Raw genomic sequence first — 12,882 nt, 5'->3', positions numbered from 1 at the left:
TGCTTGTCTCACACACACAGCCTCGTTTTGTTTCAGAAACTAATTAGCGTCACACGTCATTTCACTCCAGAAATTAAAAGGAATTCCCAATGCGTTATAAAGCTTTTTGAGTATGACAAGTCTTATGACTTATTTTTTGCAATTGGTTTACCATAAGAATGAACTTCAGCTTGTGTGCGTACCTAAATTCAACGGTACTGTTGATCTTTAACTCAACAAAAATGTCACTATTGTCTCAACACTTCCAGGTATTTAGGAACGCTTCATTGCATTACTAAACTAAATGGTAAGTTTTCAAAGAGGGATTCTGCATAGCCATACGTCTTCAGAATCAAAAAAAAAAAAAAAAAAAAATATATATATATATATATATATATATATATATATAAAATCAGCTTAATTTTTGTTGTGGGTTTTGCCACCTTTCTGTTGAGCAGCTCATCAGCTCAGTGTCGGTGAGTTTGCTGAGACAGTGTGCGCGTCACTAGCACTCAACGGTGAGTTTAGGAACGATTTTAAGAGTTGTTGCTTCTCAGCATTGAATTTAGGAATGAAGCATTTGGGTGTCAATATTCACAGAGACATTACAGGCACTGTGACATCACAGTGAAGTCAGAACGTTCAGTTTCCCAGCAATGACATACACAACAGAACATCCTGATGCTTCATTCACAAGGAACAACAGTCTCCACAGTGATAGCACTCTCTCTATGTGTGGCTCATTCTGGAGAACAGACTTCCACTCCAATGCAATAACAGACAAGACTCCTGAAGGAATTAGAGGCTGATGGGAATCACTGAGGAATGATCATGTATCCCTCCAGAACAATTTAACACCTTGCAGACTCTCAACCTGCCAGGACCAATCGCTGTCACCCTGGCTAGCCTTGGTGGTCCTACACCCTACTGACAGTGGTATGGTAGGTGATACAGTCCCATCGTGTCTGTTTTGACACTGATGTTCTCGTCTCTCTGTTCATATGTTGTTGAAAAAATGATTTGTACCAATAAACAATTATGCTCTTTTATTTACTGACGAATAAATACTTTGACATTTTAAGAAAAACTGTATTTGTATCTATATTTTAATTCTGATATTTCACTATATTATATATTTATTGTTTTATTTATATCAAGATATGGTAAATGGGGGGGGGGGGTGGGGTAGTAATGGAACTTTACATTTTTTAAAGATTACAAACGAGAGGAGGCCATTCAGCCCGTCTAGTAACTTATTAATCCCAGAATTTCATCAATCAGCTTCTTAATAATAATAATAATCTTTGGACCACCATCACAAAATGCAAGATTTGAGACTAGGGTGTGTGAAATATGCATCACCTGCAGAGTCACTTACAAGGATGTCTCACCCAAAAGACAGAGCACAAGTGACTTGCTCGGGGTCCCACAATGAGTTAGTGGCTGAGCTGGGATTTGAACTGGTTATAAGCCCATTTCTTTAACCAATGGACCACACAGCCTCCTCAGACTACTCCTTGGACACATGTAGACTATGAATACCTCCATTTGATTACTAATACATCCATCCATTCACATTTTTCAACGTTAACTTAAGATACATATTATAAATACACGTTCATTAATGTACGCTACTTCATTCCCTCTTAATATTCAGTACAGGGGGCTTAATATTCATGAGAAAGGAGGAGGCGGGAAGTCACGTTCTATGTGACTTAATTTGGGTGCTTTCAAAAAGCAAAGCACGTTTTGACTACAGCATCATAGCAACACAATAAAGCCGGTTTTTATTTTCAGCCACTGGATGGCAGTATAAACCCATTGTTTTGGGTAGGTCCCCACGGAAATCTGCAGTCAAATTTCCAAAAATCTGCAAAAAGAAAAAGTTCTGTAAGGAACTTGTCAAATTCTCGCCAAAGCCTATTTAGAAAAACAGTGTTAACAAGTATTATTAAATAAATTACAGTTAGTTAAATTCAAACATGTTTGCCATATTTTATGGAAATCAAAGCACACAACCCACATACATAAAGTACACTTAAGTTCACTTTATTTTTTAAACTGTTACAGCACTGACTAGTGGATGACATTTTTTAAAAATCTATCTATAAACAAACATGTTTACAAATCTTACAAAATACCGGTAAATGCAGTTACTGGCCAAAACATAGTGTAATATTTATTTCACATGGTCATAAAGTGAAGGACACACACTTGACAAGAAGTCACTCGTAACATACACCTACTGCTGACGTTAAAATTTTATATTTATATATATATATATATATATATATATTAGACTCTGAAGGATCCCTGGCAATTACTAAAAATTCAGCTGAAATACGAATCAATCGTTCATTTTCTTTACAAGTAACACCCTTCAGAACACATTCTCATTTCCAATAACACCTGGTTAACAGACTGTGCCTTTTACAAAGAGCTCTGACTGTATCCCAAAGTAATACGCTACCCATAATGCAATGCACATCATATCCACAGATACTGACGCGTGTTATTGTTGCAATGTTTAGCAACAGTGATGTAAACACTAAAAGTTGGATAATTTACTAAGTATTTTGCTTAAAACTGTTAATACTTTAAAACTATTATATATGCACAGTTGTAGTCAAAAGTTTATATACCCCAATGGAAATTTATCATTTCTAGAAATTTCTCAAACAAATTATTATAGGAAAAATCTTTTGCAGCAAACTTTTTGTAAACTAAAGTATGTAGACTTTTGACTATAAATGTATTATATATATATATACACACACACACACGGGGTCATAGCCAGCCATGAAAAATTATTAGGCGCTTACCCGTGCGCATTGCAATATTAATAAGCTGGATTCGCTAAACTGAGGGCTGCCAAGGGAATGTATTATTCCTTGTTATTAGGCCGATATGTACTTCTTTCTAATCAACAGTATTACTTTGCATCACATATCGGCAATCAACATATTTCATATGAAACCCATTCGTTGCTAAAAACAAATAATTCACCTTGTTTCGCACTGCAGGTGGTGCTGTTTTACCACCTAACTTTCATCCAAAGTTGTGCCAGATTGAATATTCCCTTCACTCATTCCCTTCACCCGGGGAGTGGACAGGACAGGCAGGGAGTTCAACCCAAAGGTTTTCTTACAACATAAAACAGTTTAGTTCAGCTGGCAGACTGTTGCAGTGGATTTAGGATAAACGAAAACCCCAGGATATAGCGGCTCAGTGAATGTGGTTTGGAATCTGTGCAGGAGGGTCATTGTGTCAGAGACGCCATAAAAGGACAGAATGCCGGCATTAAAGTCCAGATACACTCCTATTCTGGGGGAGTGGGGGGCAGTTATTGCAGTTTGATTGTTATTGTGCCAGGCAGTGTAATTTGAATCAGAGCAGGACAAACTCCAGGACTTGTCACTGAGTCCAAGGATACAGGAACGATCTACTCCTTTCCTGCTGATTCCTTTATATGCGACTCCTATATCAGCACCCCTCCCACTGCACTCAATCTCCCAGTAATAGCGAGTCCCAAACAAACCCTCTCTGCAAAGCACTTGGGACCGACTGTCAAATCTCTCTGGATTATCAGGACATCGCTGGGTCTCTCCCCTCCGTGTCACCTTTCTGTTCCCTTCAGACAGACAGAGGTTTCTATGTGCTGTGTTGGGGTCCAGTGTGGGCTGACAGGAATCTGATTGAAAAAAGAGGACAGGTAGAGAAGAGACGGTTAGAAAGGTCAGATCACTGAGAAAATCAACAGTCACTGTCTGGAGTATCCTCAAATCATTCCTTCCTCTCTGCTACATCAGTCCCTGCTCCCTCCTTCCTCCATGCTCCCTCTTCAGTGCTCCCTCCTCCATGCTCCCTGATCTCTCCTCCCCCCTCATCTATGCACCCTCCTCCCTATTTCCTCCTCCTCAATGCTCCCTCTTCCCTGCTCCATCCTCCCTCCTATATGCTCCATCCTCTTCCCTCATCCCTCTATGCTCCATTTTCTTTGCTCCCTCATCCCTTCTCCTTCTCTATGCTCCCTCATCCATAATCCATCCTCCCTCCTCTATGCTCCTTCCTCTTTGCTCCATCTTCCCTGCTCCCTCCTCTATGCTCCCTCCTCCCAGCTTTGTGTTGTATTAAAAGAAGGGATGGTTATCTCTTCAGGGTTACCAAGATATTTAGGGAGAGAAGTCTGAGTGGAAAAACAGGCAACACATGCCCCACCCCTAGTCATTCTGCATGTATTCATCTGTCCCAATACTTGTTGGAGAGGAGTGTAGATTAATGGGTTGATAATTACTAATAAATAATAATTGCTGGCCTCAAGCTCCACCCCTCCCTGTTCTGTAGTGTCAGCTCTTCTCACAATGGAGTGACACATCTTTCAATCAAATGTTTCAGTGAGAACAGAGTTACATTTTAAAAACTCAGCTCTGTTTCTTGGATTTGGAGCTTGCAGACCGTAAACTGCAACTTCATTCACTGGGTAGAAAAAAAAAAGAGAAATAGAAATGAAACATGTGAATTAATATTCAACACACACAAGACTCCAAACAACAATCTGCCATGCTCCTAAACTTTAAAGACAAATTGCATCTGTTTAGTTTATCAGCGCAGCAAAGGATTCAGCTAACTCCACCCTCACCAGGAATCTTTCACACAAGAACTAAATCTAATACATCTCCAGCCACTATTTTAATGAGGTTTTAGGTCCTTCCAAAAAGGGAGAATGTCTCTGAAGATAAAAAGGTTTTACTGGAAGAAAAGACTTACCTTTTAAACATCTATCACTGCTCCTAGACCCCAGGGTATAAACTGCTGTTTCATTCACTAAATAAAGTACAGAAAAGACTTTACTGTAGAGGATTTGGAATACAAACGTGATCATGATCTCAAATTACTATAAATCTTTGATAAGAAAGTGCAGGACTATAAGTTAGGATCCTATATGGAATAAATGTGGTGTTTAATGTGTGTCTCTGTTTGAATGCTATTGTGCTGTTTTCTCATAATGTCTTTAGAAACTCACTCCCTTCCTACTATCATTACTTGGGATGTCACTGTAACTGAGGTTGGGCGTTTCAACTTGGGGAAATCATTTGAAATAAAAATTCTGCAATATTCACATAGCCAACAATCTGAAAGAGGTCTTTATTAATGTCTTGCAAGTCCTGACCCTCCTCAAGCCACGGTCTATTTGAGAAATCTCTACCAAAGGAATCTATTTCACACCAACCTGTTTTGTTTATTTTGACTAATCCCCCCTTGCAGAAGTCCTCAATATGGTCTTTAAGTTCAGACACAGCTTTCCTCACAGCCCCAAAAGAGATGTCTGTATTGACAGTAATACTGGGTAACTCTCCAGCTTCATGGGCACAGTGAGACTGGAAATTCTACAACAGGAAAGTGGAGAAAATTAGTTTTCACTGAAACAGAATGGGGTGCAAAACATTCCTGGGGAAAAGCAAGGATTCATTCAATTGGAGAGGTCTGTCTGAAAACATCCAAGTTATGTACTTTTTCTAACAAGCAGTGATGTTACCTGTAGAAAATGGATGTGATCCTCTGTCTCTGAAAGCTGTTTCAGCTCAGCATTTCTCCTCCTTAGCTCAGCAATCTCCTGCTCCAGTTTCTTCATGAGTCCTTCAGCCTGATTCACTGCAGCCTTCTCATGAGCTCCAATCAGCTGAATAACCTCAGTGTGGATCTTCTCAATGGATCGGATCAGCTCAGTAAAGATCTTCTCACTTTCCTTTATTTCTATGCATGTAGATCTCTGAGTGAAAGAACACAGTAGAGGAGACATGGTTAGAATTGATATCACAATCATCAGACAGACAGTAAGCTTTTGCAGATGTGTTCCTGTCCATCTGATGATAATAATAATAGCCCCCTCTTGTCAATACCCACTTTCAATGACACCACAGCCTGTTTCAGCTCCTCCACTTCTTTCAGTCTCTCTTGGATTCTCTGTTGTATTTCTGTCTGTGTCTCTCGCAGCTGCTTCTGTGTAGAAACAGTGACACAGTGACATTTCTGATGGGGCATTGAGTGATATCCTGTCACACCCAACACAGGTCGGTTTAAGTATGCTATTGAAACTGACAGAATCATTTTAGTTCAAATATATTTTTTATTTTCTTGTCCCCTTACCTCTTTACAATATTTGCAATAATTCCCAAATATTTTGCTCTTTGGGTCTCGTTGCGCACCATAGACATCTGTAGCACAGGCTAGATCAGACAACATGTGTGTATAGGTAGTAAGGTACAACATCATCTAGTGCACAGCATCCAGCAATACAAAAGGATACTTGATCCACAGTAGATGTCCACTAGATGGTACTGTTTCATACTAGTAACAGTGAATGATGGCTGATCTAGCATGTGTTACACCTAACTCCCACTGGAACACTAACTACACAGTCAGGATTGCCCTAACTAACACAACGGGCAGCTAAGCTATTTACTGGTACAAAAAAACACAATTTAACACAGAGTCCTACCTGTTGTGACTGCTCAGAAACAGGGCACACACCTTCCTGCTTCTTTCTCCACAGCAGCCCTCAACAAACTGGCTGCCTTTCTTAAATACCCTGCACCTGGCTTTAATTTACAATGATAGCCAGGTGCAGGGGATAATTAAAAATAAAACAATTGACACAAATATCGGTAATTAAACCCTTAAACCCAAATGTGTACCCGCACATTTTATTTTTTCTCTAGCAGGGAGGAAATTAACCCTCTCCCCGCTCACAGTATTTAATATTAATCTTGGTCTTTTTCTACTGTTTTTAACTAGGTGTACCTAATGAGAAAATTACCTCAGGTTGTCATAACTTTAAGGCATTTTGAGGACATGCAAGTAAACAGCAGCCTTGTTCATTTCCAGCATTTCTGGCCTTCGCAAGCCTGTTTGAAGCTATGGTGCAGACATCGTAGATTTAAAACATAGAGAAGAAATGGTGACTCAAAATGAAAATGAACCTTCGAGCTAACAAAAAAACAGATTCAGTGCAGAGGAGTTTGGTAGAAGACTGAGGCATTTAGTGACAGTGATGGATGTGTTTGGAGAGCTATGATACTGAAGGAGATGGGCTTTGTACAAGAACGAGATCCTTTATAAGCATAGCATTGTTTTCTCTTTATATGATGTAAATATATACTAATGAGAAATTAAAATTGTTACTGTTTAGTTTTTTTGTACATTTCTCATATTTTTTTAATGTTGCAAAGTATGTGCACCTATGGCATTATTCGTTGCACAGCTGAGTGTGCAATGCACAGTGTTACCATTTATTTTTCTGTTTGTTTCCAGGTTATAAAATCAATATTTTGAGTAGAAATCTTTTAGCTGTTCTTCTGAGGTGTGAATAAGTGTGTGTGTGTGTGTGTGTGTGTGTGTGTGTGTGTGCCCACACTTGGACAACACTCATTTAGCTTAATTGCTCCGACTCTCCTGAACTTTCTCCCATCTTTGGTGTGTGATGCTCCAACTGTAGCTCGCTTTAAATCAACTCTAAAACCCACCTGTTCTCTCTTGCTTTCCATGCTCCTTAAGCCTGATATCTGCTATTAGCTGCTGCTGCTATTTCACATATTGTTACTATCATGTACTCTGTATTGTACTCTGTACTTTCCACTGTATTGTACTATTTCATGTATTATGCTGCTATCATGTATTATGTAGTTTCCACTGTATATCATGTATTATGCATTTCTCTGTATTTGAAGTATTATGGATTCTTGTATTTACTGCATCTTATAAAGCTCTTTCTGATGGTGTTCCATTAGAAAGGAAGGGGGGAGAAATCAACAAAAAAACAGAAGGGAGACCGCATCAAAACAAGAACAACAACTCAGGTAAGACAACCATTAAATGTATTTATCTAAATGCTAGAAGTATCAGAAACAAAATTCTAGAACTTGAATTCTAGAACAGGTAACTATGATGTGATAGGTGTTACAGAAACGTGGTTATCTGAGAGTGATGGGGACGAATATAATATTTGTGGGTATACACTGTATAGGAAAGACAGGCAGGTCAGAAGAGGAGGAGGGGTAGCGCTGTACATAAGAAACAGTCTTGAAGCCCAGGTGTTAAACCTGGACAAAGAAAATAAAACCGAATCAATATGGGTCAGAATAACAGACAAAAATTCAAAAGGCATAATAATAGGAGCATGCTATAGACCGCCAGATTCAGACGGTGAGCACAATAATCTGTTATACAATGACATTAGAAATGTGTGTAGCAAAGGAGAAGCCATACTAATGGGGGATTTCAACTTCCCCCAAATAAAATGGGAAAACCCGGTGGGTAGCGCGAAGGATGAAGAAATGGTGGAAATGACAAATGACTGCTTCCTAACACAATTTGTGAAGGCACCCACTAGAGGGGAGGCATGCCTTGATTTAGTCTTTTCAAATAACGAAGATAGAATAACTAAAACAGAGGTCAGAGAACCACTGGCAAACTCAGACCACAACATGGTCTCATTTGAAGTGTTTTTTAAATCCCCAAAAGAAATGACTAAAGCTAAGGTTACAATTTTAGAAAAGCAAACTATGAAGGTATGAAACAGAGACTAACAGAAGTAGATTGGAGTAAAATAGAGAAAACACCCACAGAAGAAGGATGGTTGTTCTTCAAAAATGTAGTACTAGAGGCACAAAACAATTACATCCCTAAAGTAGACAAATCTAAATGTAAAACTAAATTGCCAAAATGGTTTAATAGATCAATTTAAAAAAATATTCAGCGAAAAAAGGCACTTTACAGAGCATTAAAAAAGGACCAAAAAGAAAGTAGGCAGAAAGAGTACACAGAACTGCAAACGCAAGTCAAAAAGGAAGTTAGAAAGGCCAAGAGAGAAATAGAAATGAACATTGCTAAGGGAGCTAAAACCAATTCCAAAATGTTTTTCCAATATTACAACAGCAAGAGAACATTCAAAGAGGAGATTAAATGTTTAAGAGATACAAATGGCAAAATCGTAGAGGAAGAAAAAAAAATAGCAAATATGTTAAATGATTACTTTTCACAAGTTTTTACAAAGGAAGATACTGACAACATGCCCCACATGTCATCCAGTTCCTATCCAGTTTTAAATAACTTTAGCATAACTGAGGCAGAAGTGTTAAAGGGACTAGGAGCTCTTAAAATAAACAAATCCCCTGGGCCGGATGAGATCCTCCCAGTAGTACTCAAAGAAATGAAAGAAGTAATTTACAAACCGCTAACCAAGATCATGCAGCAGTCTCTTGACACAGGGGTGGTACCGACAGACTGGAAAATTGCAAACGTAATACCGATCCACAAAAAGGGAAACAAAACTGAACCAGGTAACTACAGACCAGTAAGCCTGACTTCTATTATATGCAAACTTATGGAAACTATAATAAGATCCAAAATGGAAAATTACCTATATGGTAACAGGGTACTGGGAGACAGTCAACATGGTTTTAGGAAAGGGAGATCGTGCCTAACTAACTTGCTTGATTTTTTTGAGGATGCAACATCGATAATGGATAATTGCAAAGCATATGACATGGTTTATTTAGATTTCCAGAAAGCTTTTGACAAAGTCCCGCACAAAAGATTAATTGTCAAACTGAACGCAGTTGGGATTCAAGGAAACACATGTACATGGATTAGGGAGTGGTTAACATGTAGAAAACAGAAAGTACTGATTAGAGGAAAAACCTCAGAATGGAGTGTGGTAACCAGCGGTGTACCACAGGGATCAGTATTAGGTCCTCTGCTATTCCTAATCTACATTAATGATTTAGATTCTGGTATAGTAAGCAAACTTGTTAAATTTGCAGACGACACAAAAGTAGGAGGAGTGGCAAACACTGTTGCAGCAGCAAAGGTCATTCAAAATGATCTAGACAAGATTCAGAACTGGGCAGACACATGGCAAATGACATTTAATAGAGAAAAGTGTAAGGTACTGCACGCAGGAAATAAAAATGTACATTATAAATATCATATGGGAGATATTGAAATTGGAGAAGGAATCTATGAAAAAGACCTAGGAGTTTTTGTTGACTCAGAAATGTCTTCATCTAGGCAATGTGGGGAAGCTATAAAAAAGGCTAACAAGATGCTCGGATACATTGTGAAAAGTGTTGAATTTAAATCAAGGGAAGTAATGTTAAAACTGTACAATGCACTAGTAAGACCTCATCTTGAATACTGTGTTCAGTTCTGGTCACCTCGCTATAAAAAAGATATTGCTGTTCTAGAAAGAGTGCAAAGAAGAGCGACCAGAATTATTCCGGGCTTAAAAGGCATGTCATATGCAGACAGGCTAAAAGAATTGAATCTGTTCAGTCTTGAACAAAGAAGACTACGTGGCGACCTAATTCAAGCATTCAAAATTCTAAAAGGTATTGACAGTGTCGACCCAAGGGACTTTTTCAGCCTGAAAAAAGAAACAAGGACCAGGGGTCACAAATGGAGTTTAGAAAAAGGGGCATTCAGAACAGAAAATAGGAGACACTTTTTTACACAGAGAATTGTGAGGGTCTGGAATCAACTCCCCAGTAATGTTGTTGAAGCTGACACCCTGGGATCCTTCAAGAAGCTGCTTGATGAGATTTTGGGATCAATAAGCTACTAACAACCAAACGAGCAAGATGGGCCGAATGGCCTCCTCTCGTTTGTAAACTTTATTATGTTCTTATGTTCTTATTATGAAAGGCGGTACATAAACTAAAGATTGATTATTTGATTGATTGATTGATTGATTGTGTGTGTGTGTGTGTGTGTGTCTGTGTGAGAAGTATTTGTACTTTGTGCCTTGCTTGCTTACTGAAAAGACGCACTTCTCACATCTGCTGCAGCTTGTACATACATATTTCGAGTGTAGTAGAATTGACCTATTTCTCTAATGTGTGTGTGCAACAGTAAGTCTGTGCTTGTTTACTGAAAGACACACTGCTCTGCTGCAGCTTGTAAGCTGATCTTGGTGTCGCGTTACAGGTACCTGGTGAGTGGTGACATCAGCGTTTTGTTCACAACGCCTCAGGCTACAGCAGGTGACTGTGTGTCTTATCTATCAGCACGCCTTTTTACACAAGATGGTAAAATATGATATTGTATATAGCATAAGCTTTTATGCGTGTATTTGTGTTTTATTTTATAATTACAGTGCAGAAGCTCCAGCATATCTGCACCCAAAATAAGAACACCCTCCCCTCCCATCCCCACCGCAGCTCTCTCACATGAGAAGTGGAACACATAAGCAGAGCCTGACGAACAAGCAGCTCAGCCTAAATGTGCTCCTGCAAGACCCCCTGGCACTCCGCTGCACACAGGCAGCACTTACACACTTTGATTTATTTCCCTGTTTTGGCAGCAGTCTTATATTATAGCAGCAATGCTGATTGTTTTAATAAACAATAAAAGAAGATTTTTTCTAAAGTGTTTTTTTTTGTGTTTGTTTCCTACACCAAAGAGGGTGAGTGTGAGATTGTTGAGTGTTGTTTTAAATGCAAGCCCAGTTTGTTCCTTTCATTTGATGTGAGACACTTGCATGTCAACCCTACAGTTATGGAGCTGTACGCACAAATCTGAAAACAGTGAAAATTGGCCTGGACCTTAAAGAGTTATAAAATAGGTGCTTGGCTTTGCTGGGAACTTTATGTTTCCACAGTATTAATATTAGTATAACCAATTAAACTATAATATCTTAAACAATGAAATGGACATATGATTTTATAAAATAACCAAATATACAAAATATTAAGAATACTAATTATACTATTTTTACACTCAATTCCAATGTACCACAAACTAACCAACTTAGCTTGAAATTCTTTTGAATCCATAAAAAAAAAACTACAGTTCTTTAAATAGCTCTTAATATACAATTAAAATCTGATCTAATGTGAAACTGTATAAACTAGTAGACAGACATGTTAAATATCCCTGGGAATTCTTATCTTCTAGGATAGCTACAATGAAATGGTTCAAACCCTTACCTGTTTCCCAGTCCTTTCTGTCTCAGCTGAGACTGTATCATGGCTCTTGTGTTCCTTGTCTGCACACAGCCAGCAAATAAATATCTGATCGGTTCTACAGAAGACCTCACATAATCGTTGGTGTTCAGCACAAAGCTTCTGCTCCAGATTTCCAATTGCATTGACCAGCCTGTGCCTCTTTAATGGAGTAACCTCACTGTGTGGCTTGACGTGTGTTTCACAGTAAGAGGCCAGGCACGTCAAACAGGATTTCACAGCTTTGAACTTTCTCCCAGTGCAGAAATCACACGGCACATCTCCAGGTCTAGCATAACTTTGAGCAGGAAGGGGGTTAAATCCTGTCTTCTTTAATTTCTCCACAACTTCAGCCAGCACGGTGTTTCTGCACAGATCAGGCCTTGGGGTAAAGGTGTTTCTGCACTGGGGGCAGCTGTAGACACCTGTATGATCAGTCTGATCCCAGCAGTTCTTAATACACACCATACAGTAACTGTGTCCACATGGAATAGCGACTGGGTTCTTCAGTATCTCCAGACACACTGAACAACTAAACTGATCCTCTCCTACCAGAATATTAGCTGCCATTTCTGCTGCAGTGAGACAGAAACTTAGCTGTGCTGATTTCTTGGAGTTATATAAAGCTCTAAGAGGCGGGGTTTGGGACTGAGGCCAGGTTTAGACAAGCAGGCTGAGCAGAGACTGCTGAATCAGTGTGAGAGGGGCGGAGAGGAGAGAGTTGTGAGTGGGACTGGAGTTTGAGAATGGCATTGTCACAGTAACCCTTCTATAGCTACAGCATGAATTGGACTGCACTAGATCTTAGCTTCTGTGTGGGTCTGAATCCTTAGAAGTTCACAAGGGAAATGAGTTTATATGTTTGAATGTCAGAATAGAACGTTCATTCCAAGAGATTCCAAAG

The 12,882-nt window shown here is 39.1% G+C and overlaps 1 protein-coding gene across 3 annotated transcripts; it reads right to left on the bottom strand.

Moving 5' to 3' along the window:
- Positions 1-1,416: 1,416 nt before the first annotated feature.
- On the bottom strand, positions 1,417-12,560 carry LOC121304302 (tripartite motif-containing protein 16-like protein). 3 transcript variants are annotated; one of them, XR_005947936.1, is made up of 8 exons: positions 11,964-12,557; positions 5,884-5,979; positions 5,516-5,749; positions 5,210-5,366; positions 4,747-4,803; positions 4,390-4,455; positions 2,986-3,670; positions 1,417-1,849 (listed from the first exon to the last, which is right to left on the bottom strand). XR_005947936.1 is itself a non-coding variant. In XM_041235363.1 (7 exons), the coding sequence occupies exons 1-7, from the start codon at positions 12,546-12,548 to the stop codon at positions 3,141-3,143; spliced, it is 1,725 nt and encodes a 574-aa protein (XP_041091297.1). In that variant the 5' UTR covers positions 12,549-12,560; the 3' UTR covers positions 2,292-3,140. The 3 variants fall into 3 exon arrangements, 1 of the variants encoding a protein (XP_041091297.1); XM_041235363.1 differs by lacking the exon at positions 1,417-1,849 and having other exon boundaries at positions 2,292-3,670; positions 11,964-12,560; XR_005947937.1 differs by lacking the exon at positions 1,417-1,849 and having other exon boundaries at positions 3,587-3,670; positions 4,274-4,455.
- Positions 12,561-12,882: the final 322 nt, after the last annotated feature.

Source organism: Polyodon spathula, chromosome 37 (assembly GCF_017654505.1).
Source record: "Polyodon spathula isolate WHYD16114869_AA chromosome 37, ASM1765450v1, whole genome shotgun sequence".
NCBI lineage: Eukaryota > Metazoa > Chordata > Actinopteri > Acipenseriformes > Polyodontidae > Polyodon > Polyodon spathula.
The sequence above is the reverse complement of the archived record's forward strand: the minus strand, read 5'-3'. Positions and strand labels throughout refer to the sequence as shown.